The sequence below is a fragment of the Gorilla gorilla genome, chromosome 3 (genome assembly GCF_029281585.2).
Source record: "Gorilla gorilla gorilla isolate KB3781 chromosome 3, NHGRI_mGorGor1-v2.1_pri, whole genome shotgun sequence".
Taxonomy (NCBI): domain Eukaryota; kingdom Metazoa; phylum Chordata; class Mammalia; order Primates; family Hominidae; genus Gorilla; species Gorilla gorilla.
The window spans coordinates 132,545,094-132,571,530 of NC_073227.2; the positions used below are offsets into that span (position 1 = coordinate 132,545,094).

The 26,437-nt window shown below is 36.9% G+C and overlaps 1 protein-coding gene across 1 annotated transcript in view; it reads left to right on the forward strand.

The window, feature by feature from the left end:
* FAM241A (family with sequence similarity 241 member A) overlaps positions 1-20,642 on the forward strand; it is a 43,288-nt gene extending 22,646 nt beyond the window's left edge. The window contains exon 2 of the mRNA XM_004040286.5: positions 18,315-20,642. Within this exon, the coding sequence (XP_004040334.1) occupies positions 18,315-18,560 (246 nt within the window). The 3' untranslated portion in view covers positions 18,561-20,642. The remainder of the gene's footprint in view (positions 1-18,314) is intronic.
* The last annotated feature ends 5,795 nt before the right edge of the window (positions 20,643-26,437 follow it).

Sequence of the window (26,437 nt, forward strand, 5' to 3'; positions counted from 1 at the left end):
ATGGTACAGCAGTGGTTATTTCAGAACTGCAAAGAAAAAAATCAGCCAAGTCAATGGGTTTGACAAAAAGTGAAGTATATAAAACAAGAAGCTGTTACTGTACAGGAAACAATAAACTCCCAAACAATTAATATATATAAATGGCATTTTCATAGCTTTTTGAAAAATTGTTAGATTCATAAGTACTGTTAACTTTGCTATGAGACAAAATTCCATTATAGATCTTACTAAGAAATTATTGATAAGTTAATTTTAAAGGAAACTTAGTTCTAAGAAGGATGGTTCCTATATTTGGATTTTTTTTTTTTTAATTTGAGACAGTGTTTGGCTGTTGTTGCCCAGGCTGGAGTGCAATGGCGCGATCTCAGCTCATTGCAACTTCCACCTCCCGTGTTCAAGCGATTCTCCCACCTCAGCCTTCCAAGTAGCTGGGATTACAGGTGTGCACCCCCACACCCAGCTTAATTTTGTATTTTTAGTAGAGACGGAGTTTCAGCATGTTGGTCAGGCTGGTCTTGAACTCCTGGCCTCAAGTAATCTGCCTGCCTCGGCCTCCCGGAGCGCTGAGATTACAGGCGTGAGCCATGCCACTTAGCCTTGGATACTTCTATTAGTCATGCCTACATGTTTAACTCTTTAAATATAATATGGAAAAGATATAACAGCATAAGCAAAATAGTCTTCAATCTTCCATATAGCTTTACCTTGGGCTAGGTACAAACTTAAAACTCCTATCCTAAAATGTAATTTAGAAGAAGTATTTACAAAATCATGAATGTTGATAATTCTTTCAACAGATGCTGGCCAAACTACCAGAAGAGCGGCATCAGTGATATACTCAATGTTTTTAAGAATCAGTCCTCATCTAGTTAGTGCCTCAGATTCTTTCTGGTGCTGCTGATTTTGAATATTATTGCTTTTCTTCGTTTTGTCCTAAAAGGAAGTGACTCATCAAACACACAAACTAATCCAGTTCCAATCAGGATCTATATTTTGCTTATTTTGCTTTAGGAATGAAAAGGTATATGTTACAGTATAAAATCTATTTTTATACTTGCATGCATGAATAAGAGGATTTGGGATTATGAGTAAATGCTAATCTTAAAAAGAAATAGCAACACCTCTAAGAAAGAGACAACGAAAGAGTGAGAAAGATCCAAAACAATCCTCAGGAATTGGATGGACAATTATCAAGAGGTGACTGAAAGAATTTGGGAGTATGGAAGGAGTGCCAGGAACATTGAGACAACATAATTTTATAGTGAAGCATCTCAGCACAATTTTTACCAATAATACTTAGCAGCCTAAAAGAAACAGGGAAATTGGAGACTGTAGGAAGTCAGGGCATGGGGAGAAAATGTAGCTATGAATTCATAGTTGAAATGGTAGACACTATGTATTCTCAACTGCAAGGAGAAAATAGAAGCCAAAAAGACTAAATATATAACTAATCCAGAGGCTTTTAAAATTCTGCTTCTTTCTTGGTATGTATTGTCATGTATTTGTTTATCTTCCCTTTCTGTATGATACTATGTCTTACTTGTGTTTCACAAATGTGAGATTCCTGACCTTTTATAAGAAGGTAACAAGGCATTTTTCAAAAAGCCTTTCTTTGGAGAGGTTAAGTGGGATGGTAGAGTGGATTAAGTGGAACAAAATTCCAGTTTTTTGGCAAGAAAATATTTTTTAGTCTAAAATCCCTCTGAGACTCACTACAAACTAATTTCTTTCTGTCATTCTTCTTCCTTCTTTTGGTTTCTCTATAACTAAATTTAGTTTAAAATTATGTTATCTATAAAGGCAGCCTTTCCATGATCGTTGGAGCACATTCTGCTCATGTTAGAAGTTCATTGTTCTTTGTTTTTAGTTATTAAGCACATACAGTAGTCCCCCCTTATCCACAGGGGATACATTCTAAGACCCCCAGTGGATGCCTGAGATTGATGATAGTACTGAACCCTATATATACTGTTTTTCCTATGTGTACATACCTATGATAACATTTCATTTATAAGTTAAAGACACAGTAAGAGATTAACAACAATAAGAATAAATTAGAACAATTATAATAATATACTGTAATAAAAGTTGCATGAATGTGGTCTCTCTTTCTCTCAAAATAATCTTATTGTATCATAGTCACCCTTCTTGTGATCTGTCGATCTGATAATTGAGGTGACTACTAAGCGACTAATGGGTGGATCATGTCAACAGCATGGATACACTGGACAAAAGCATGAGTCATGTCCCGAGCAGGATGGAGCAAGGTGGTGTGAGATTTCGTCACTGTACTCAAAATGGCCCGCAATTTAAAATTTACAAATTATTTATTTATGGAATTTTCCATTTAATATTTTCAGACCACAGTTGACTGCAGCTAACTGAAACTGGGAAAAGAGAAACTGGATAAGGGGAACTACTATAGTATTAAGGCAAGAAAATTTCAGGGGAAAACAAGTGGTTATTTTCTGGCCAAATATGATACATTTTCTCTCTTAACTGGATACAGTTAAAAATAGGGAAAAAAAGAAAAGCGCACCTTTGAAGTGCTCAATGTGCTTAGTCTTTGTGCCAACTTCTATAGTTTTTCTTTTCTTCTGGGGGTAGGAATGGGATTAAAGGTTAGAGATTGGTCTTGTTTTTTATTTTTAAGAAAAGATGAAATTTTTAAAATCCTGGTCAAATAGTAAGTATGATAATTGAGACCAGGTGCTATACTACAGTGAGCCAGATGTGTGTATAAAACAAGAAACTGTTATTGTACAGGAAAAAAAATGCAAAAACCACAAAACCATTTTAAAATTATTATGTTTACTTTCTTTCTGTGCCGATAGCACTCCTGCAAACATGGTAAACATTCCTAAAACCCGCTGGACTTTCTGTACGAAGTGTGGCAAGCACCAACCCCACAAAATGACACAGTACAAGAAGGGCAAGGATTCTCTGTATGCCCAGGGAAAGCGGTGTTACGACAGGAAGCAGAGTGGCTATGGGGGGCAAGCTAAGCCAATTTTCCGGAAATATAACTACAAAGATGATTGTGCTAAGGCTTGAGTGTGTTGAGCCAGCTGCAGATCTAAGAGAATGCTGGCTATTAAAAGATGCAAGCATTTTGAACTGGGAGGAGATAAGGAGAGAAAGGCCCAAGTGATTCAGTTCTAAGTGTCATCTTTTGTTTTATTATGAAGACTATAAAATCTTGAGTTTATGGCCGGGTGCGGTGGCTCACGCCTGTGATCCCAGCACTTTGGAAGGCCGAGGCGGGCGAATCACGAGGTTAGGAGATCGAGACCATCCTGGCTAACACGGTGAAACCTCGTCTCTACTAAAAATATGAAAAATTAGCCAGGCATGGTGGCGGGCACCTGTAGTCCCAGCTACTCAGGAGGCTGAGGCAGGAGAATGGCATGAACCTGGGAGGCGGGGGTTGCAGTGAGCCGAGATCGCGCCACTGCACTCCAACCTGGGTGACAGAGTGAGACTCCATCTCAAAAAACAAAAACAAAAACAAAAAAAAATCTTGAGTTTATATTCAAAAAAATGTATTATTTTTGCTGATGTAAGTGAATCAAGACAAGTATAACTAAACTGCTTTTAAAAACTGATACATTGAAACAATCAGAATGTGAATCATCACAAGATTGATTTTATATTTATAACAAAGCCTATAGTGTAGGCTTTAGAACATAGGCTTTAGAGCCAGATTGCCTGAATGTGTCTAGATTCCACCAATTACTAAGGGATCTTGACTAAATTACGTAATCTCTCTTCCTCAGTTTCCTTTATGTTTTGAAGATCATAGTACTTAAAGCATTGCCCAGCACATACTATTTAATTAGTGTTCATTTTTTAAATTAATAAATGTGTCATGAAATAAGTTAAAAATTTCATTTAAACATTGCTTGTTGTTTTCAAGGCTTACATATTTCAGAGCATATCTACATAGGGATAACCTTTGAGATGAAGAGGAATAAAAAGCAAGAAATCAGTCTTTGCAGGTGACTAAATTCTGAAGTGAAGATGTTTTGTAAACCACAGAATCGGTTTGTGGTTTATCAGTGCTATAACCAGCTATCCTTTTATATAATAATACAAAAGCAGTTAAATACACCATATCATTTTTAAAAACATCATTTAAATATTTGAAAGCAGTGCATTAGTGGGTTTTTTGCCAATTCTTTTGATTTAGTTTATGACCAAATTGACCTTTTTTGAACTAAATGCCAGGCATTTTGCAGCTCTTAAATGTTGATCACATTTTGCCTTAAAATATATGTATTTGTTTATAAATGTTAACCTCCACACTAGATTATTAGCTTCTCAAAGTTAAGGGTGTAATATTACTTATCTAATACTTTATAGGTACCAGAAAAAATGTTTGTTGAATTGGTTCTAAAGTGTTTTTAAAGCAAAATAATTATAAATGTTATGCTGAATATAAATGACAACATAGTTGTATTTGTTCATTTATGCGTTAATATGTTTATTTATTTGCTGTTTTTTTCTTTCTGGGCTGCCAGATATTTTGTGTTTGTTTTGAGGCAAGGTCTGGCTTTGTCACCCAGGCTGGAGTGCAGTGGTGCGATCTTGGTTCACTGCAGCCTCTGCCTCCTGGGCTCAAGCTATTTTCCTACCTCAGCCTCCTGAGCAGCTGGGACTACAGGCACACACCACCATACCCCGCTAATTTCTGTATTTTTTTGTAGAGTCAGAGTCTTACTATGTTGCCCAGGCTGGTCTTGCACTCCTGAACTCAAATGATCTGCCCACCTCGGCCTCCCAAAGTGCTGAGATTATAGGTGTGAGCCACTATGCCCAGCCCTGCCAGAGATTTAATGTGGGCCATAGAAGGAGGAGACCATTTTAATGTTTACAGACCATTCCTGATTTACTTTTTATATTTCTACATTTTTTAAGAACTTCCCCAGAGAGTTATAAATAATGATAGAAAGTATTTTAATTGTGCTAAAAGTTTTTCTAAAAAATAGGTTTGAGTGTGACATTTAATGTATTGAAAGCAACTAAGGAAAAAACAGGACTGACTATTCTGAGATTTGGGTTTCTGGTTAACTTTCTTTAGGCTTAATGAAAAAATGAGTTAATTACCAGCTAAAGTACATGGTAGGCTATGGCACAATGATGGAAAATTGCCCACTTAATGATATGTGTGAAAGGATAGTGAAGAAGGAGAAAAAGGGAGCCATTTTAAAATTCATTTAAACTTCAAGTATATATTTAAAGGCTTTTTTTAATGTTAGTAAGAACTGCCTGATTAAATGGATCCTTATAAGTCAAACTTTTATACTGAGAGTTTGATCACAGGACATGTGAAGAATAATAAACACTCTTGAAGGTGCTCACGGTCCCAGGACTGATTCCAGAGAACTAGCTACCTACCGTACAGCATCCTCTGATTCAGCCTCACAGAAGTTGTCTCACAGTTCACCATCAAAAGTAATGTCCAGAAATAACCAAGGTAGGGCTTCCAGAACAATGAGGTAAGGAATTCAGCAGACTGTCTCGTCAGCAAAGCAGCAATTTAACTGTTGAAAATTATTGAGCAAAACAAAATAAAACAATCTTTTAAAGTCTCCAAGAACCATCCTCAAGGTATACAGCAAATAGAGAATTATTCATTCAAGAAAATATACTAAATCTCAGGCTACAGTTTCACCCTGGAGGAGTAGTAGGCCTCTGGTGTTTTTCAGCTCTCTGCCCCTCCTCCTCCTAGCTCCATGTTGTGGAATCTCAATTCCAGGTAGGCATAGCTGAGACAACCAAGTCTCTCTTCCCCAACCAGTCTCTAAGCGAGGCACAGCAAGTCCAGAACACGGAGGCCCACCTTCCCCTCCCCGCACTCACTGTAGGGCAGAGGTTCCCTCCCAGGAGAGGTAACCCGGAAAACCAGGGGCTGCTCCCCAACCTCAAGTGTCTAATTTTACAGCAGGGTGTCACCCCAGGGAATGGTGCAATGGTGCAGGAGCCCTGCCCAGGAGGAAAGGCAGATCTGGCTGGGCACGGTGGCTCATGCCTGTAATCCCAGCACTTTGGGTGGCTGAAGCGGGTGAGTGAAGAGTTCCATAGATTTCCCTGAGAGGACTTTGTTTACTTGGGAAAGGGAATGGAGAACTTCATGGCTAAGTTTGTTGTTGAAAGCAATACAGATCTTGGTGAAGAGCAATTAATAGGAGGCTGATAGCTCCATAATATATCAAAACATATTACTAGTGGCACCATCAAAACAACACAGCAGCCAGAAGTCTTAAAGAGAGAACCAAGGAAGGAGCCAAGAAGAGCCTTCCTGGGATCAAAGTCAACTGTGAGAATTCGAGAAAGCAGGGCTCATGTGCTAGGCTGCACCCACTCAGGAGCAATTATGGTAGGATACGGGGTAGACTTGAAAGCATTCTCCATGCTGTACATAGACCCATCAACACAGGACAATAGCCTCAATGGCACAAGGGGCTTAAATTCAACATCTGACTGAAACCAATTGAACAATAAACTATTCTGACCCCTTACTCCTTGGAAACCAGGCTTTAAAGTGACATCACTGTCATCCCTGGCAGTCTGAAAAACTGTGTATATGCCCAAGGCATTTCTCTGTCAGTTGCTAGAGTGGGAATCTCCAAGCTACTAGTCCCTGGCTGAATGTGTAAAGTGCTTACCACAATATCTAGCAGATGGGTGAATTCTGATTAGTGGTAGCTATTATTATTATCATCATCTATAGTCAGAACTCTTGGTTTCAAGTGACAAAAATCCAACTCCTACTAGATTTTGGAAAATAGGAATTTATTGGCTTATGTTATGAAAAAGACCAAAAGTAGATATGCTAGCTATATCTGAGTACTTAAATTATGTCAATGAAACCGCCTCTATCCATTTCTTGGCTTTACTTTATGTTGGCTTTGTTCTTAGCAAGCTTTCCCCCCTAGTAATATGATGGCCTACAACTCACCAGCTATCTAACTACAGTTTGTTTGTTTTTTTCTCAAAAAAGCAAAAACAAAAAACAAAAACAACACACAAAAAACCTGTCTCTTTTTCAATAGTTGCAGTAAAAGTCTTAGCTAGAGCTTTCATTGGCCTGTCTTGAGTTACGTTTATGTGCCCAAGAAAATGAAATGTTCAGCCGGGTGTGGTGGTTCACACCAGTACTCCCAGCAGTTTGGGAGGCTGAGGTGGGTGGATAACCTGAGGTCAGGAGTTCGAGACCAGCCTGGCCAACATGGTGAAGCCCCATCTCTACTAAAAATACGAAAATTAGCCAGGTGTGGTGGCGGGTGCCTGTAATCCCAGCTACTCAGGAGGCTGAGGCAGGAGAATCGCTTGAACCCGGGAGACAGAGGTTGCAGTGAGCTGAGATCATGCCATGGCACTCCAGCCTCGGCAACAGAGTGAGACTCTATCTCAAAAAAAAAAAAAAAGAAAGAAAATGAAATGTTCTTATTGGGCAGGCGTGGAGCTGGGGAATGGAGACATCTTCAACCAACACATGGACTAAGAGCAGGTAAAGTATGGTTTCCCCAAAGTTAAATCAAATAGAATATACAGTATATATACTAGACAGGCAAAAACAGCAGACTTTCAATACTGCATATGTAATGATATGCATTAACACAACAACATGCAATACTGGACACAGGAAGACAGTTATAAGTGAATCTTAAATTGTCAACTCACTCAGCAAAAGCCTGTTTATAGAATGTAGCTTGTGCCCTTTCCAAAGTGAGTAAACAGGTTCTACCAATATTAACGTGCACAAATTGTTCTGTGGGTAGAGATGTTCCATAGAAAACATCCCACTTCAATTTCTATGTAGTTAAATTGTCATAACACTTGAAAAAATACAACTGAACTTAATTATCATGAGAAAGATAATGACTAAGGCATTAATTATCTCAGGCAGCATGGTACAATGGAGAATAGAAGTAAAAATCACAAGATATAAATTCTGCCAAAAATAGAGTAATAATAATTACCATATATTGAGTGCTTATTCAAAAAGCTTTTATCTGTTTTCTTATCACAACAACTCTAAAGTAGGTATTATTATACACATTTTATGGGTGAAGAAACAGAGTCAGTGGTTAAGTAATTTGCCCAATGTCACACAGCTGATACATGACAGAGCAGGATTTGAATCTGTCCTGTTTGCTACGAAAGCCTTGGTTTTTTGTTAATGGGCTATGGGACTTAACCTCTTCATTCCTGATTTCTAAAGTAAGAGACTGTGCTTTAATTATCTTTGAAGATGCTTCTCAAAAATCCAGTGATTGCTTAAGGGTTTACCTTTAATTTCTCATCATTAATTTGGGGTATCTTTTAAGAAGGATTTTGAATCAGTTAGAACACCCCTCTATTTTTATGTATGTCTTTAATCATGGACCAAAAAAAGAGTATCACTGCTTTGGTGAGAACACTCTTCGTGTGCATGTCATAGTCAGTACTCTCTGTATAACCACAAAGGAAACTGTACATTTGACAAATGTTTTTCCATTGGGACCTCACATACAAAGAATAAATTTTGGCAAAGACAAAAGTGATTAACGTTAGAACAGGAAAAAAGCTCCATCTATATTTCTGCACTCATGTAATGGTTTATATGTGAAGTCTTATGGGTTTGCTTATTGTTTGTTGGGGAGGTTTTTTGTTTGTTGTCTTATTGCAATTCTGCCAACCACGTATCTCTTCATTCTTGCTGAGCCTTTTTTTCACATTTGAATCTGAATTCATTACTACCTTTAAAAGCATGAAAATGTACTAACTTGCTGCAAATAGCTTTACTTAGTTTAAATTTTTGTACAGGATGAAAATAAGAATTTGAGCAACTTTTCTGCTTGAATACTTTTAGGTATTCTATAAACTCTGAGAAAAGATGTAAAGGAAAAAAGATAGTGATACTCATTTTGCTGTGTAAAATGTATTCATTCTGTGTAAAGTAAAAGTGTATTTATATAGCTTATCTTTTCAGAGGTGGAATACATAAAATTTCTCTGAAAACTAAGCAGCATTAACTAGATGCTAGCTATGAATGTAATAATAACTGGAGGGTGTATACAGTATAGGGATTAATGGTGAGTCCCCTGGAGTAAGAATATCCAGGTTCACATCATAGATCTTTCAGTTACTAAGTATAGGTCAGTGTCCAGACATTTAATTCCACTTAAACTTTACAGTTTCCTTATCTGTAAATGCGGGGAAATAATAGTGCCTCCTTTAGAGATTGTTGCAAAGATCAAACAAGATAATGCATGTAAAACACAATGCATGTTACATAGGCACTTGGGTTGGCTTTCCTACTCTACCATTAATAGCACTACCACTACTATTACTCTGAAAATTACAAGCATCTTGAGAGAGAATCAGACCCCCAAGAGCTCATCTGTACGTATTAGTGTCTGCTGTTAAAACGCAGTGGGTTAGGAATTATGCTGAGCAAGTAAATTTTAGCTAGCAGCTGTCATATTCTGTAATTTAGTCTAGAATTTATAAATATTTGAAAAATATTGAAAAAATTCACAACTATGCTCATGGGAGAATATAATGAATATTGATATTACATTTAAGTTTTCTTTGTTTTAAATTTTGGTGGGTTTTTTGCATAGTATGTTGTAGAATATTTCCATTGTTCCTTCAGCAAATACTTATTATGAGTCTATGATGGGCCAGGCACAGTGCAATATACAAAGTACTAATGTAAAATTTGTAAGACATGTTTCTTGCCCTTAATACCCCTAGTGGGTTCAAAGCTAGTGACAGAAAATAGATATATAAAGAAATAATTTTATACCAAAATACTATGCTAGGCATAATAATGGTCTCTCCAAAGATGTCCACATCTTAATCCTCAGAACCAGAGAACATGATATCTTACATGGCAAAAGGAATTTTGCAGATGTGATTAAATTTAAGGACTTTGAGATGTGGAGAGTATCCTAATTATCCAGGTGGATCAAACTAATGACATGGGTTCTTAAATACAGAGAACTTTTAATTTGTCTTGACTTAATTCTTGTATATGGTGAAAGGTAGGGATCCAGTTTCATTCTTCTGCATATGACTAGCCAATTAAATAGGGAGTCCTCAACACCATTAAATAGGGAGTCCTTTCCCCATTGCTTGTTTTGTCTGCTTTGTCAAAGATCAAAATATTTAAATGTAAGACCTCAGACTATATAAATCCTAGAAGAAAATCTAGGAAATACCCTTCTCAACATCAGCCTTGGCAAAGAATTTTTGGCTAAGCCCCCAAAAGCAATTGCAACAAGAACAAAAATTGACAAGTGGGACCTAATTAAACTAAAGAATTTCTGCACAGCAAAAGAAACTATCAACAGAGTAAACAGGCAGCCTACAGAATGGGAGAAAATTTCCACAAACTGTACATCTGACAGAGGTCTAATATACAGAATATGTAAGAAACTTAAATCAACAAGCAAAAAACAAATAACACGATTTTTAAAAGGACAAAGGACATAAACAGACACTTCTCAAAAGAAGACATAAAAGCGGCCATGAAAAAATGCTCATCATCACTCATGAGAGAAATACAAATCAAAACCACAATGAGATACCATCTCATACTAGTCAGAATGGCTGCTACTAAAAAGTCAGAAAACAGATGCTGGTGAGGCTGTGGAGAAAAGGGAATGCTTATACATTATTGTTGGGAATATAAATTAGTTCAGCCACTGTGGAAAGCAGTTTGGAGATTTTTCAAAGAACTTCAAACACTCTGATGTAGTTTCTTTTGCTGTGCAGAAGCTCTTTAGTTTAATTAGATCCCCTTTGTCGATTTTGGCTTTTGTTGCCATTGCTTTTGGTGTTTTAGACATGAAGTCCTTGCCCATGCCTATGTCCCGAATGGTATTGCCTAGGTTTTCTTCTAGGGTTTTTATGGTTTTAGGTCCAATATTGCAGCACTACTCACAATAGCAAAGACTTGGAACCAACCCAAATGTCCAACAATGATAGACTGGATTAAGAAAATGTGGCACATATACACCATGGAGTACTATGCAGCCGTAAAAAATGATGAGTTCATGTGCTTTGTAGGGACATGGATGAAGCTGGAAACCATCATTCTCAGCAAACTATCGCAAGGACAAAAAACCAAACACCGCATGTTCTCACTCATAGGTGGGAATTGAACGATGAGAACACTTGGACACAGGAAGGGGAACATCAAACACACGGGCCTGTAATGGGGTGGGGAGAAGGGGGAGGGATAGCATTAGGAGATATACCTAATGTAAATGACGAGTTAATGGGTGCAGCACACCAACCTGGCACATGTATACATATGTAACAAACCAGCACGTTGTGCACATGTACCCTAGAACTTAAAGTATAATAAAATATATATATATATTAAAAAAAAGAACTTCAAACAGGGCTACCGTTTGACCCAGCAATCCTATTACTGCGTATATACCCAAATAAAATAAATTTTTTTACCAAAAGACGCATGCTCTCATATGTTCATCATAGTGCTATTCTCAATAGCAAAGACAGAAACAACCTAGGTGCCCATCAATGGTGGATTGCATAAAGAAAATGTGATATATATATATGTGTGTGTGTATATATATATCACATATATTACATAATGTATATATTATGTAATACTGCACAGCCCTAAAAAAGAAGAGAGTCATATCCTTTGTAGCAGTCAACATGGATACAGCTGGAGACCACTATCCTAACCAAATTAATGCAGAAACAGAAAACCAAATACCACATGTTCTCACTTATAAGTAGGAGCTAAACATTGGGTACTCATGGACATAAGGATGGCAACAGTAGACACTGGGGACTACTAGAGGGTGGAGGAAGAAAGTGGAGTGTGGGTTGAAAAACTACCTATTGGGTACTATGCTCACTACCTGAGTGATGGAATATATACCCCAAACCTCAGCATCATGCAGTATACACTTGTAACAAACCTGCACATGTACCTCCTGTATCTAAAATAAAAGTTGAAAGTATTTTTAAAAGAGCTAAAGAAATAATTTAAAATTAAAACTTTTGAGGCCCCTAATTTTATGTCCTCTTTATACAGTATTTCTCTATGAAGAATTCTATATTTCTCTCTGTTAACAACAGTTAAATGTAGGCAGTAAACAATACAGGTGTTCATTATACCAGTGTTTCTCAAAAGGTGGCGAAAAGCTAGCTTTTTGTTTTTCAATTCATTGCTGACTGATACATTTGTAAAATATAGTAAAAATGATGTGGTATAAAATTGCTATAAAAGTTTCTAAATTTGAAAAAAAAACTTTTTCTCACTGTAGTCAGAGGAAAATGTTAACTACTGAAGAATGGTCAAAGAGGTGCAGTACTGCTAGCTTTGAAGATGAAAGAAGAGGAGCCAAGGAATGTGGGCAGCTCTAGCAACTGGAAAAGTACGGAAATAGATTCTCTTGAGCCTCTAGGAAGAAATTCAGTCCTGCCAACATGACTTCTAATAGACAGAACTGTAAGATAATACATTTGTGTTGTTTTAAACCATTACCTTTATAATTCTTATGGAAGCAATAGAAAACTAATATTAAGTACAAGTTCTCTTTACTTGAGGAGTATATGTGGAGAAATAAAAGAAAATAAGGATCACTTTCCAAAGTTGACCCAGAAGAGCTAGGAATAATTTTTTCAAAAGACATGCAAAAGTCATTGTTCCAAAGTGGATCACATACCCTTTCCAAAACTAGCTCTAGTAAAGAGAAAATTACTCTTAGAATCATCTCTGGAACTGAGTAGGTAGAATTCACTTCACCTGAAGAATGAAGGCTGGATTTAAGGTTCTAATAGGGAAGAGGAAAGAAGACTGGATGCTAAGTAATGTCCACAACAGAAATACAGCTAATCTCATAAAAATATGTACATTGTTTTCAGATTACTGTAGTAAATAATATTTTGGAAAATAGTGCCCATCTTTTGTTTGGCCCAAAAAAAAAAAAAAAAGGAGCAAAGTAGAAAATCTATCAAATACTTCTCTAATGCCTGCCAGAAAAACACATGATAATTTCTTCCTGTTTATTCAACAAATATTTATTGAGATGTTTCTATATGCTGCTATTCCCAGGACATAGCCTTTGCTACATATTCATATCAGAGGATATCAGTGGCCAGCAAAAATAAATACTGCTCCTAGTTCATGAAGTTTATAGTACAGGTAGACATTAATCAAATAATAACACACATTGGCATTGAGTCAGAATGCATTGAAAGAGCATTACCTGATGCTGTGAGACTGAGTTGAAGCTTAAGCTAAGACCAAAAGGAGAGGATGCCTTAACTAAGCAAAGGAGAGAGGAAATAGTTTTTTAAGCAGAGAAAAGAGCACGTGCAAATCCCTGTGGCAAGCAAGAGCTGAAAGACCTCTGTGGCTGAAATAAAGACAGGAAGGCTGATGACAGAATGAGGCCAGAGACCCAGATAGAAGCCAGACTAAGCAGGGCCTCATAGATCATGTTAAAGATTTTGGCCTTAATCCTAAAAGCAGGATGGAGGTGGCATGATTGAATTTGCACTTGAAAAGAACCACTGTGGCTACATTGTGGTATATAGATTATAGGGGAGCTAATGGATTTGTGCAGTAGCAGTGTTAGGAAACTATTGGAATAGTCAAGAGATCTTAGTAGACTCTTAGGATTATAGCAGTAGATGGAATAGTATATACACTTTAAAGAAATATTTAGAAGGTAAAACAAAGAGAATATGGTGATGAGCTGGATGTGGGTCATGGGGAAGAGGGAGAGGGAGGGGGTCAAGAATGCCTGAGAGTTCTGACCTTTGGATCTGGCATATGGATGGTGGTGCCATTCACTGACCTAGGGAGCATCAAGAGAGCCCTCTTCCTCACATATCAGCCAGATGGTTTAAATTTTATTGTAAACAAGAACTTCTAAAAATAATTGAGTCGGATGACCTTTTGATAGCTGCATGAGACAATCCAGAAAAAGCAATATGTTGTTACTTGTAGTAGTTTTGTGACACCACATGCATTTCATTGTATCTCATAACTCAAGTCATAATATAGTCCTTTCTTAATACAATTTACCCGCTTGCAATATATTTGTAATAAGTTAATTCTACTTAATTATCTCAGCTTGTCAATTTTGTAAACTTAAAAAAAAAATAGAAGTGCACCAGTTGGCGGAAAGAAGGGAGGGATCAAACTCATCGACTATAACCATGCAGGCCTTTACCTCAACTTATTTCAAGTATCTCTTATTCCTACAGTGAAGTGCTGGTGCTGGCTCCTACCAGTCGTCAAAGAGCAAGTTGTTATATTTTCAGGAACTTTGTGAGCTGGCTGTTAATAGTTTGAAATTGGCCACAGTGGAAGTACTAACACTACAGAAATTGGAAATCACAACAGAAGTGGCAAATGCTGTAAAATAGAGCTTCCCCCAACCCCCAACAAAGCCCATTGTTAAACATTTACCAACACACCAGTCTTTGTATCCTTTAGAACTGTGTTATTTGAGAGGATAGCCTAGATACATAAAATACTGTAATGAGATTGACTATAATCTCACTGATTGAAGAATATTGATCATTTTCTTTTTCCACGTTCTTTTTTTTTTTTTTCTTTTGCCTGCCTGGAAACTGACACCCTTTCCACATTCTTAAATGTCTTCCTTTAGGGTTGTTTGAACCCCCTATCCAATTCATTGCTGGATATATTTGATGTTTCTACAGAACTTGATTTGTGAAGATATGTTACTTTTAGGCATTAGCCTAGTGATTTTTTTTTTAAACTTTTTTCTTCTTCATCAGATTACCCAGATTAAGAAGTATTTCAGTAAGGTGGCAAAGTTTTAGAAATTACTGAATCTGGTTGATACGTATGTAGGTTTATTATACTATTTTCTCTAGTTTTGTGTGTACTTAAATTTTTTTATAATTAAAAAAAAAGAAGAAGCAGGCTGCGACAGCCACAGCTTGCCCAGACCTGTCCTTACTGGGTCTTCAGCTTCCAGTCTCAATCCCACCAGCTGATCTCAAGATCTGAGATAATGTGAGCATTGCTGTCTCCTCGCCTGGCCTGATTTACTAACTCTCTATTTTGATTTAAGTGTTGCAACACCTCCTTCTTCCCCTGAAAAACCCACAAGCATTTGTAGATTTAATTTATTTTACAAAGAATTTAAACCTTCAGACAGTACCTACCACATCCAGATTAGGGTACTTTCTTCGTACTAAAACCACAAAAATACTGAAAAAAAAAAGTCTTAAAAAGCTTCAGTAACAACAAAAAAACCCCAAAGTACAATGAGTGCGTAGATTACAAGAAATTGGGAAGAGTAAAAAAAAAAATTTTTTTTAAGAACTTTAATAAAAAATGAAGAAAAAAAGGCCAGAAACAGTATCAACATGCTAAACACTGGAGAAATAGAGAGGGATGAGGGATCAGCAGAATTACATACTAAATCGAGGACTCTTCAAGTTCTACCCTAAAGAAAAGAAAGCTTTAATATTAGGCAAGAATAAGGGTTTTTTTAAAATGTATTATATTGTGATGGATCATATCAAAGTACAAGAAACATAAAATTGACCCAGTCGTAATATATCAGTGAAGGAAAAAATAATTTAGAAATCAATTTTTTAAAAAAAGAAAAGATCCACAAATTATAACTTAAGAGAAAACTATCAGTATCAAAAAAGGATCACATAAATCATTTTATGGATTAGAAAACTGAAGTTCAGGAAAAGTGAAGTAATTTGGCTAAGGTCATGTCACTCAGTTAAAGTGTTGCAGCCTGGATGTGAACTCCCTAGATAACTCTACAACATTTTGTTTTTCTCACTTTTTTTCTGATAGAAGTGAAAATCCAAAAGTAATTTTAAAAATTATATAAAATAGGCCGGGCACAGTGGCTCACGCTGGTAATTCCAGCACTTTGGGAGGCCAAGGCAGGTGGATCACCTGAGGTCAGGAGTTCAAGACCAGTCTGACCAACATGGTGAAACCCTGTCTCTACTAAATACAAAAGATTAGCCAGGCATGGTGGTGCATGCCTGTAGTCCCAGCTACTTGGGAGGCTAAGGCAGGAGAATGGCTTGAAGTGTGAGGTGGAGTTTGCAGTGAGCCGAGATTGTGCCATTGCACTCCAGCCTGGGCAACAAGAACGAAACTGTCTCAAAAAAAAATTATATAAAAGTATAGCTCAAAAGTAAATCTGGCTTGAACACATGATGTAGACTCAGCAAAGATGCCCCAGTGAGTCTCATTTTTCTACTACCTCATCAGTCCCCTTTGGTACTCATTACTGTACATAAATTACTAGTATATGGGAAAAGCCCATTTCTTAAAGTCATACTGAAAATCATTTTGTCTGATTTTCTATTTTAAACAAAAGTTAGATTTTTTTTCACTCTTCCCTTAAAGATTTATTTTAAACTCTGTGTACAATAGAAAATAAGGCTTCATATAGCCATTTCTTTAATAAAAAAAAATTTTAATTATTTACTGATCGATGACTGAAATGATCAAGCTTTGGTTTCTACTAAAAGAATGTAAGTTTGATTCAGATGTTTGAAGAATGTCTTAAAACTTCCTCAAATTCATTGGCTCTTTGTGGCAGATGATTTTTGTGACACTCCCTTATAAGATAATTAATTTTGCTTTCCTTTGGCCTATACGGCATACTTAATGGTATTTAATACTTATTATGTGAAGCCCTATATCTAAAGGCTTTTTAAACATACAATGAATTCTCCATCATGTACATACTATGAGCAAATAATTCAATAATTATTTGAATCATGCCTCCTAAATAAAATAGATTTAATAAATTATAATTATCTCACCTACATGACATAGTTTTTCCTTTGTGATTCTACTAGGGTCTGGGGCGGCGGGGGGAGAGAAACTGTACCAATTATTTTAACAAAGATAATTTAATATAAGTAATTGTTAACTGGGTATTGGAAAAGCATGGTCACCAGATCAGCATCATAAGCATCACCTAGAAACTTCCTAGAAATGCAAATTCTCAGACTCCAAGCTTCACCCCTGACTTACTGAATCAGAAACTCTAGTAGTAGGCCCAGCAAGCTGTGCTTTAACAAGCCCTCCAGCGGATTCTAACGCATGCTAAAGTTTAAAAACCACTGCACTAAAATATCACCAAGACAACCACTCATAGGACTGGGCAGAAAGAAGAAGAGATAGATGGACTTACTGAAACTGAGAAGCTTCAAAAAGGCCCCCATGGAACTGAAATTCAGACTTTTGAGAACAGGTCACTGCTAGCCTGGTGCTGATTTCTCTGAGTTCAGAGGAGGGAGCCTATAGACCTGGGAACCAGGTATCTGAGGAAGAAGCACCCAGTAATTGGAGCTGGCATCTCAAGAAGGCACATTGAGATTGGTTCTACAAGTGTTGGAAAACCCCCAAATTGCAATCAGCTGCTTCTACTAGCAGGCACTATTGCTGTCAGAGTGAAGAATTGTTGCTAGAGTGAGACTTAACAGGATTAAGAAACCCATCCGAAGGAAACAGCAAATTCCTTCTTCCTTCTCTACCTGTGAAGTGTCACGCTGGTCCCTCTATTGGCAGAGCCTAACAGGGAGACAGAAATGCTTGCAGAATTCCAAAGAGTGGGTTTGAAGCCAAGAGACAGTAGCTTACCAACTGTCATGGCCTTAATTATAATACAACTGGAAGATAATAGAAATAATACTTTAGGTATGTATAATTGGGTGCATGTAGACATTTTCTGGGATACTAACTACTGGGTAGACATTTGGCCTTATTGTAAAAAAAAAATTTATATTAAAACTATTTGTTTCTCCTGATGAAATTAATAAGAGGCATTTAGGGCATCTATATAATGAACAGGAAACTATGCAAGGGCCTGCGCTGAAGTCTGCTTAGCTGAGCCTAAGACAAAGATCACAGCAATAGTGGCTGAGGATTGCTCAGTAATAACAGCAAACATGCTTTGGTCATGTGAGGCTCGGTTTCTTAAAGTCTTAGTGTCAAAGGAACCGTCTAAAAAGAATCTTACCAGGACAGAGCAGTCAGGCCTTGCCTCATAAAACAGGAGGGTGGCAGAAAAGGGTGTTCTGAAATCATGGTCACTCACAAGAGAAATACAAACATGATTCTTCACTTAAGCAGTCATTTTTGTGCAATTCCAGGATCAAAAAGAACATTCCCATTGTATTAACAGGTACTTGTAGAATAATTATCAGAAGCATGCCCAACACTTTGGAAGATGAAGAACTAAGGTTCTTAAAGACGTTTACATATTTCTCATGTTATGTTCATGTTTTGTCTTTTTTTTTTTTTAAAGGATGTTGAAGACTCACAGAACCACACTGGTGAGCCTGTTGGAGATGACTACAAGAAAATGGGAACACTTTTTGGTGAACTGAACAAAAACCTTATCAACATGGGCTTCACAAGGATGTATTTTGGAGAACGAATAGTGGAACCAGTAATAGTCATTTTCTTTTGGGTTATGCTGTGGTTCCTTGGCCTGCAAGCCCTTGGACTAGTTGCTGTTCTTTGCCTTGTTATTATTTATGTGCAACAGTAAAACATGGCCGAATTGAATTGTTTGACATTTGGTAGCCATATATGTAATTGAAGAAGTTATATATTTCACTTTTTGACAACTGAAAAAGTTTGCCTTGTTTCAAATTGTGTGCTGGCTGTTTTGTAAGTAAATTTATACATGGATGTCACTTTAAACTCTTGATCGTAACAGGGTTGAATATATATTTTGAATATACATTAGCTTATTCAAAACTCTTGTTTCACTACTATGATCTCTGTCTCCTTTATACACCTCTATCCCCATGCCAAATCTTAAGTAACACCACCAGAAAGTGAACAGGGAAAATAACAGGACATGGAATTCAAATCAAGCAATATAGTTCTTATAAAGAGTTCCAATAAAACATTTCAGAAGAAAAAGTATGAAACAAGCTAAAAGTAAGTTTCACTTAGAAAACTTCTCCCCACTCACCCTCCCCACCAAATAATCTCATATTATTTGGGAAATATTTGGATTTCAATTGTCCCTACCCAGCCTAAACTAAGGTAAATGATAATTAGCATACACTACCTTAATATTGTGATGAAAATCAGTAAAGATAGAACGTTTTCTAAAGGTTGAAAATAATGTATTTATTATTGCTGGGGAAAGCTCCCAGGTTAAATATAACTTTTTTAAAATGTAACATTTGGACCTAGACCTACTTTAATATATCATTTGAAGTTTCAGACAATTTTGGTGCTAATTACTTTTTGTGAGTTTTTAAAGTCTCATAGCCTAGTTGACTGCACCCTATGGTAATGCCATATTTTCTTGTATCTAACAAGTTGCATATTTTTTCCTAGAGAGACATTTTCAGTGTATTTTTTTAAGAAATTTATAATTTTATAGTTCTTTCATAACGCTTATTCTGAGTTTTGAAACAATGTATTTCCTATCTTGACATGGATTTTTTCACAAAAAAATTATATTTTACTGTTGTTTTCAGGAAAAAAATCAGATCATTTTTCTTTGATATCTATATCAGAAAGGTACAATATTAACAGTATAAAACCAAATGCTTAAATTTGGAACTTAGCCAATTTTGATAATCTTTTTCTAAGGCTAAAGTCACATCAGTAATTGGCTAGCCATGTTATTAAGGTGTCTTAATTCAGCATTTTCAGGTTTTATATTGAAATACGCATTTCTTTAAATATTCTTTGAAAATGGAGAATGGCTTTAGTGATATTTTGGGTTTTGTTAGAGAACCTAAAATCTTTACACTTTCATCTCAAAGATTATAAAGGAAAGGGGGTAATTAAGATTTAGAATTCAAGTTAAATTTCAGAAATTGGGGCAGTCAGGCATTTGTATCTTTGGTAGGGCAACAAGTAAAACATGTAGAGTGCTTGCTATCCCACTTCATAAAGCTTTTACCCAATCTTATTTCTAAACCTCTGTGCATTCTTAGTGTCTTCTCATTCTGAAACAGAAAATAAGGAAAAACATTTAACTTAGTTTTCTAAAATCAGATAATCCTAAACAAAAATGTTAGTCAGGGTCACTAAAAAGTATTGCGCATTTATATAAATACAGGCCTTTTAAAATTTGACTTTTAAAAAACAAAAGACTTTGTGCGATATCATTGTGTTTTTTATTGCGTTTGCAATATTTTTATAGTAGCCTTTATGAACTCAGTATAAGTGCAAGTTGTTTGAAAAGGTGTTTTTATTAGTGCACAATAGAATTGTGAGGTTTTCAGTAGATGTCATGAGATTTTGTATATCTACATAAAATATAAGTACTTTTTTTTCTAATGCTACTGGAAATTTTACTTTTCCTTTGCAACACATAAACGATATGATGTGCAAAATAACACCTCTGGTTCCACCAGTACCTAATGTTGAAAACATGTTTAAAGTAATTTTTAATAGTAACTATTTAGTATACTGTCAGTACTGTACATCTGCACACTGGTGTTAATAGGGTATATATTAAATTATATAAAGAAATAAGATATTTTGCTGTTATTCTTTCTACATGTATTATTGGTTAGTACATCAAATAATATTTGGCTTTGATATGGGAAAAAACAAACTTTGCCTATGTAATGGAAATAAAATATTTTATTTTATGAAATATATTAGAATGCAGATTATACTAATATCCTGAAATAAAACTGGTAATTTATTTGGTTCATGGTATAAAGAATTAGATTGGGCCGGGCGCGGTGGCTCACGCCTGTAATCCTAGCACTTTGGGAGGCTGAGGCGGGTGGATCACAAGGTCAGAAGATCGAGACCTTCCTGGCTAACATGGTGAAACCCTGTCTCTACTAAAGGTACAAAAAATTAGCCGGGCCTGGTGGCAGGCGCCTGTAGTCCCAGCTACTCAGGAGGCTGAGGCAGGAGAATGGCGTGAACCCGGGAGGCAGAGCTTGCAGTGAGCACTCCAGCACTCTGGGTAACAGAGTGAGACCCCATCTCAAAAAAAAAAAAAAAAAAAAATTAGATTGAAAATGATTCTCATCATTTCAATCTCAAATACAAGCCAGTTTTAGAAACTGTTATTGCTTATGAATAAAGAAATAGAAGTTACAATGCTAAGGTTATTATATAATGCATACTCATACGGCCAGTCCGTAATTCAAAAGAAAAAGGTCGAAGTCTACAAATAAACAGACTGTAGATGAGTAAATCCATTTTTCTTAAAGTAAAAACTCTGTATTTTGCAGAATTCTGTTCTCTCATACCTTAAGCTGTCATGGGCAAGGTATTTTCCCATTCCTGGCTACAGGCAGATCATTCCTAGTCCAGTAGTGTGCTGGAGCAAGCTTGCACTGGCTTACAAGAGCCAACTGTGAACATTTTTTCTGCCTTCAGTGCTGTCAAGTTGGTAGTTTGAAATTGGCCATGGTGGGAGTATTTACACCAAAAAAATTAGTAAACACTACAAATCAGATCTTTTTTTTTTCCTTGAAAGCCAGCTGTTAAACATACATCAGCACACCCTAGAGGCCACATTCCCATTTCTATTCCTACAGATACGAAAGTGAAGAACAGAACACATTTTGTGAAATAAAAGAAAGCATATGAGGTAAATTCCCATCGACCCACCCAAAACTGCATCTGGATCTTTCCCTTGTGGGTATTATGGTTCATGGTTATCTTCTGACCAACAAATCTCTATTTAATCATGTTTTGACCACAGAAAATCTCTCTAGGCTGTCACCAAGCTGTAAATCCACTAAAGACTCTCCAGGCAATCAGGAAAGGCAAAACTTACAGAATGATAGAGGAAAAATTACAGTATAAGTAAAGGTCTGTTGTAATATAGAAAGCTCAAAATAGTCAAAGCCAGGTTTGGAGCAATCAAAGGCTATTCGTGTGGTTCATAGATTGTTTTAATAGTTATTTTACAAATGTTTATTAATTTCAGGTGTTTTAAATGCTTTCATTACCAATTTATGGATTTACAATTGAAGGGAGAAGAAAAAAAAATGTAAGATGGCCAGGCGCGGTGGCTCACCCCTATAAAAGTGCTGGGACAGCACTTTGGGAGGCCGAAGCAGGCGGATCACCTGAGGTTGGGAGTTCGAGACTAGCCTGACCAACATGGAGAAACCCTGTCTCTACTTAAAAAAAAAAAAAAATACAAAATTAGCTAGGCGTGGTGGTGCATGCCTGTAATCTCAGCTACTCAGGAGGCTGAGGCAGGAGAATCGCTTGAACCCGGAAGCCAAAGTTTGCAGTGAGCCAAGATTATGCCCTTGCACTCCAATCTGGGCAACAAGAGCGAAACTCCATCTCAAAAAAAAAAAAAAAAGACTTTCATGCCTGGTAATAGAGTTGGCCGAGAAGAATATAAACTTATTTACAAACTATGGCTTCAGGAGTATTGGTGGATTAGAGGTCATTTGCAACTCCTGTCTCTCTGCCCAACATTTAATTTTTGGTATGCATTGGAGTTCAGTCCAACAGCCTGCTCTCACATCACTCCACACAGCAGCTCGGCAATGTCACCACTCCCGTAGCTGCAGAGTTACCATTTGCATCCTAACAGCTCCCCAGTTTGCATCTCTAGATCAGAGCACTGTACAGAATTCGAGACTCATACATTCAATTGCTTGCCCAATATTTATTTGCACTTGGTTATCCCATAGTACCCGAGATTCAGCATGTCCAAACAAGAGCGCAGCATCCTTCTCCCAAATCTTTAATTCCTGTTTCCCATCTCAGCAAATGACACAATCCTTTCCCTAACTGCTCAAGCAGGAGTTGTAGATGACATCCTTGACTCTGTGTTTCCTACACTACCTACATGTAACCAAGTACCAAGTCTATTTACTTCTAAAAATATAATCTTTCTACTTCTATTCATTCCTAGCATCACTGAGTCCATTCTGCCATCATCTCACCTGGCATGCTGAGAATCCTGATTAGCCTCCCTACCTTCATTTTCCACTTTGTAGTTAAAGATCTTTCTAAAGCATTATTCTAACATGATTCTGATATCCTTGACCTAAATCTTTTCAATGGCTTTCTGTTTTCATTATGATAAAGTCCTTATGCCTTAATATGTTTTACAAGGCTCTTCATGTACTGGTTCTTGCATACCTCATCTCTCTATACTACCACTCTCCATTTCCAGGATTCAACTATACTGAACTTTTCCCCAGTTCCTTTAAAGAGACATGCTTTCTTACTTCCAGAACTTTGTACATGCTTTACTTCTTTAACTGCTCCCTACCAGACTGACCAATATCTACACAGCCTTAAGACCTCAAGTGAGACATCATGTCCTCCAGGGAAACTTCTCTGACTCCTTTAAATCCAGTTTTGGTTCTTCATTATGGCTTGGTTTTTCATGTGCAACCCTCTGCTTTCCAGGTCAGCACTTCTCATGCTATATTGCAATAGCTTATATGTAAGCTGCTGCTTTAATAATTGATTAATTATTAAATTAATCAATAGGCTTCACAAGGGAAGAGAACATGTCTGTCATTCTATAATTGCATTGCTAGTGCCTAACACAATGCCTGGGACATAATAGGCCGTCAAAATATTTATCAAGTAAACCCACTTCATCTACTCATGGTCTTCATATAGACCACTAACAAAAAAGATCTAGAGCTGGTTGTACTTTGAAGTTCTTTGACTCCAGAAGTATACTTACTGTGCACAAAGAGCATGGGTTGATGTATACATTATAATTTATAAAGCTATTCACTTCTGATAAAAGAATACTGCTGTTATTTTGATACATACACAGTATTTCCACTATACACTTGTGTATTTTAGGAGAAAATGTATTTTCAGTGTTTGGTTGATTCACTATTTTTCCAAAAAGGATATTTTACAATACCTATGGTCACTGATACTACCAGAACTTCACTTTTGTTCAGTATTTTTTAATAGACCTTTATTTACTACATTTTAATTTTTTATTTTTTTATTTTATTGTTATTATACTTTAAGTTTTAGGGTACATGTGCACAATGTGCAGGTTAGTTACATATGTATACATATGCCATGCTAGTGTGCTGCACCCATTAACTCGTCGTTTAGCATTAGGTATATCTCCTAATGCTATCCCTCTCCCCTCCCCCCACCCCACAACAGTCCCCAGAGTGTGATGTTGCCCCTCCTGTGTCCATGTGTTCTCATTGTTCAATTCCCATCTATGAGTGAGAACATGTGGTGTTTGGTTTTTTGTCCTTGCGATAGTTTACTGAGAATGATGATTTCCAATTTCATCCATGTCCCTACAAAGGACATGAACTCATCATTTTTTATGGCTGCATAGTATTCCATGGTGTATATGTGCCACATTTTCTTAATCCAGTCTATCATTGTGGGACATTTGGGTTGGTTCCAAGTCTTTGCTGTTGTGAATAGTGCCGCAGTAAACATACGTGTGCATGTGTCTTTATAGCAGCATGATTTATAGTCCTTTGGGTATATACCCAGTAATGGGATGGCGGGGTCAAATGGTATTTCTAGTTCTAGATTCCTGAGGAATTGCCACACTGACTTCCACAATAGTTGAACTAGTTTACAGTCCCACCAACAGTGTAAAAGTGTTCCTATTTCTCCACATCCTCTCCAGCACCTGTCGTTTCCTGACTTTTTAATGATCGCCATTCTAACTGGTGTGAGATGGTATCTCATTGTGGTTTTGATTTGCATTTCTCTGATGGTCAGTGATGATGAGCATTTTTTCATGTGTTTTTTGGCTGCATAAATGTCTTCTTTTGAGAAGTGTCTGTTCATGTCCTTTGCCCACTTTTTGATGGGGTTGTTTGTTTTTTTCTTGTAAATTTGTTTGAGTTCTTTGTAGATTCTGGATATTAGCCCTTTGTCAGATGAGTAGGTTGCGAAAATTTTCTCCCATTTTGTAGGTTGCCTGTTCACTCTGATGGTAGTTTCTTTTGCTGTGCAGAAGCTCTTTAGTTTAATTAGATCCCATTTGTCAATTTTGGCTTTTATTCCATTGCTTTTGGTGTTTTAGACATGAAGTCCTTGCCCATGCCTATGTCCTGAATGGTAATGCCTAGGTTTTCTTCTAGGGTTTTTATGGTTATAGGTCTAACATGTAAGTCTTTAATCCATCTTGAATTAATTTTTGTATAAGGTGTAAGGAAGGGATCCAGTTTCAGCTTTCTACATATGGCTAGCCAGTTTTCCCAGCACCATTTATTCAATAGGGAATCCTTTCCCCATTGCTTGTTTTTCTCAGGTTTGTCAAAGATCAGATAGTTGTAGATATGCGGCGTTATTTCTGAGGGCTCTGTTCTGTTCCATTGACCTATATCTCTGTTTTGGTACCAGTAGCATGCTGTTTTGGTTACTGTAGCCTTGTAGTATAGTTTGAAGTCAGGTAGCGTGATGCCTCCAGCTTTGTTCTTTTGGCTTAGGATTGACTTGGCGATGCGGGCTCTTTTTTGGTTCCATATGAACTTTAAAGTAGTTTTTTCCAATTCTGTGAAGAAAGTCATTGGTAGCTTGATGGGGATGGCACTGAATCTATAAATTACCTTGGGCAGTATGGCCATTTTCATGATATTGATTCTTCCTACCCGTGAGCATGGAATGTTCTTCCATTTGTTTGTATCCTCTTTTATTTCATTGAGCAGTGGTTTGTAGTTCTCCTTGAAGAGGTCCTTCACATCCCTTGTAAGTTGGATTCCTAGGTATTTTATTCTCTTTGAAGCAATTGTGAATGGGAGTTCACTCATGATTTGGCTCCCTGTTTGTCTGTTATTGGTGTATAAGAATGCTTGTGATTTTTGTACATTGATTTTGTATCCTGAGACTTTGCTGAAGTTGCTTATCAGCTTAAGGAGATTTTGGGCTGAGACAATGGGGTTGTCTAGATATACAATCATGTCATCTGCAAACAGGGACAATTTGACTTCCTCTTTTCCTAATTGAATACCTTTTATTTCCTTCTCCTGCCTAATTGCCCTGGCCAGAACTTCCAACACTATGTTGAATAGGAGTGGTGAGAGAGGGCATCCCTGTCTTGTGCCAGTTTTCAAAGGGAATGCTTCCAGTTTTTGCCCATTCAGTATGATATTGGCTGTGGGTTTGTCATAGATAGCTCTTATTATTTTGAGATACGTCCCATCAATACCTGATTTATTGAGAGTTTTTAGCATGAAGGGTTGTTGAATTTTGTCAAAGGCCTTTTCTGCATCTATTGAGATAATCATGTGGTTTTTGTCTTTGGTTCTGTGTATATGCTGGATTACATTTATTGATTTGCGTATATTGAACCAGCCTTGCATCCCAGGGATGAAGCCCACTTGAACATGGTGGATAAGCTTTTTGATGTGCTGCTGGATTCGGTTTGCCAGTATTTTATTGAGGATTTTTATTGTTAATTTTTTGTTTTGTTTTTTGAGGCGAAGTCTCGCTCCGTTGCCAGGCTGG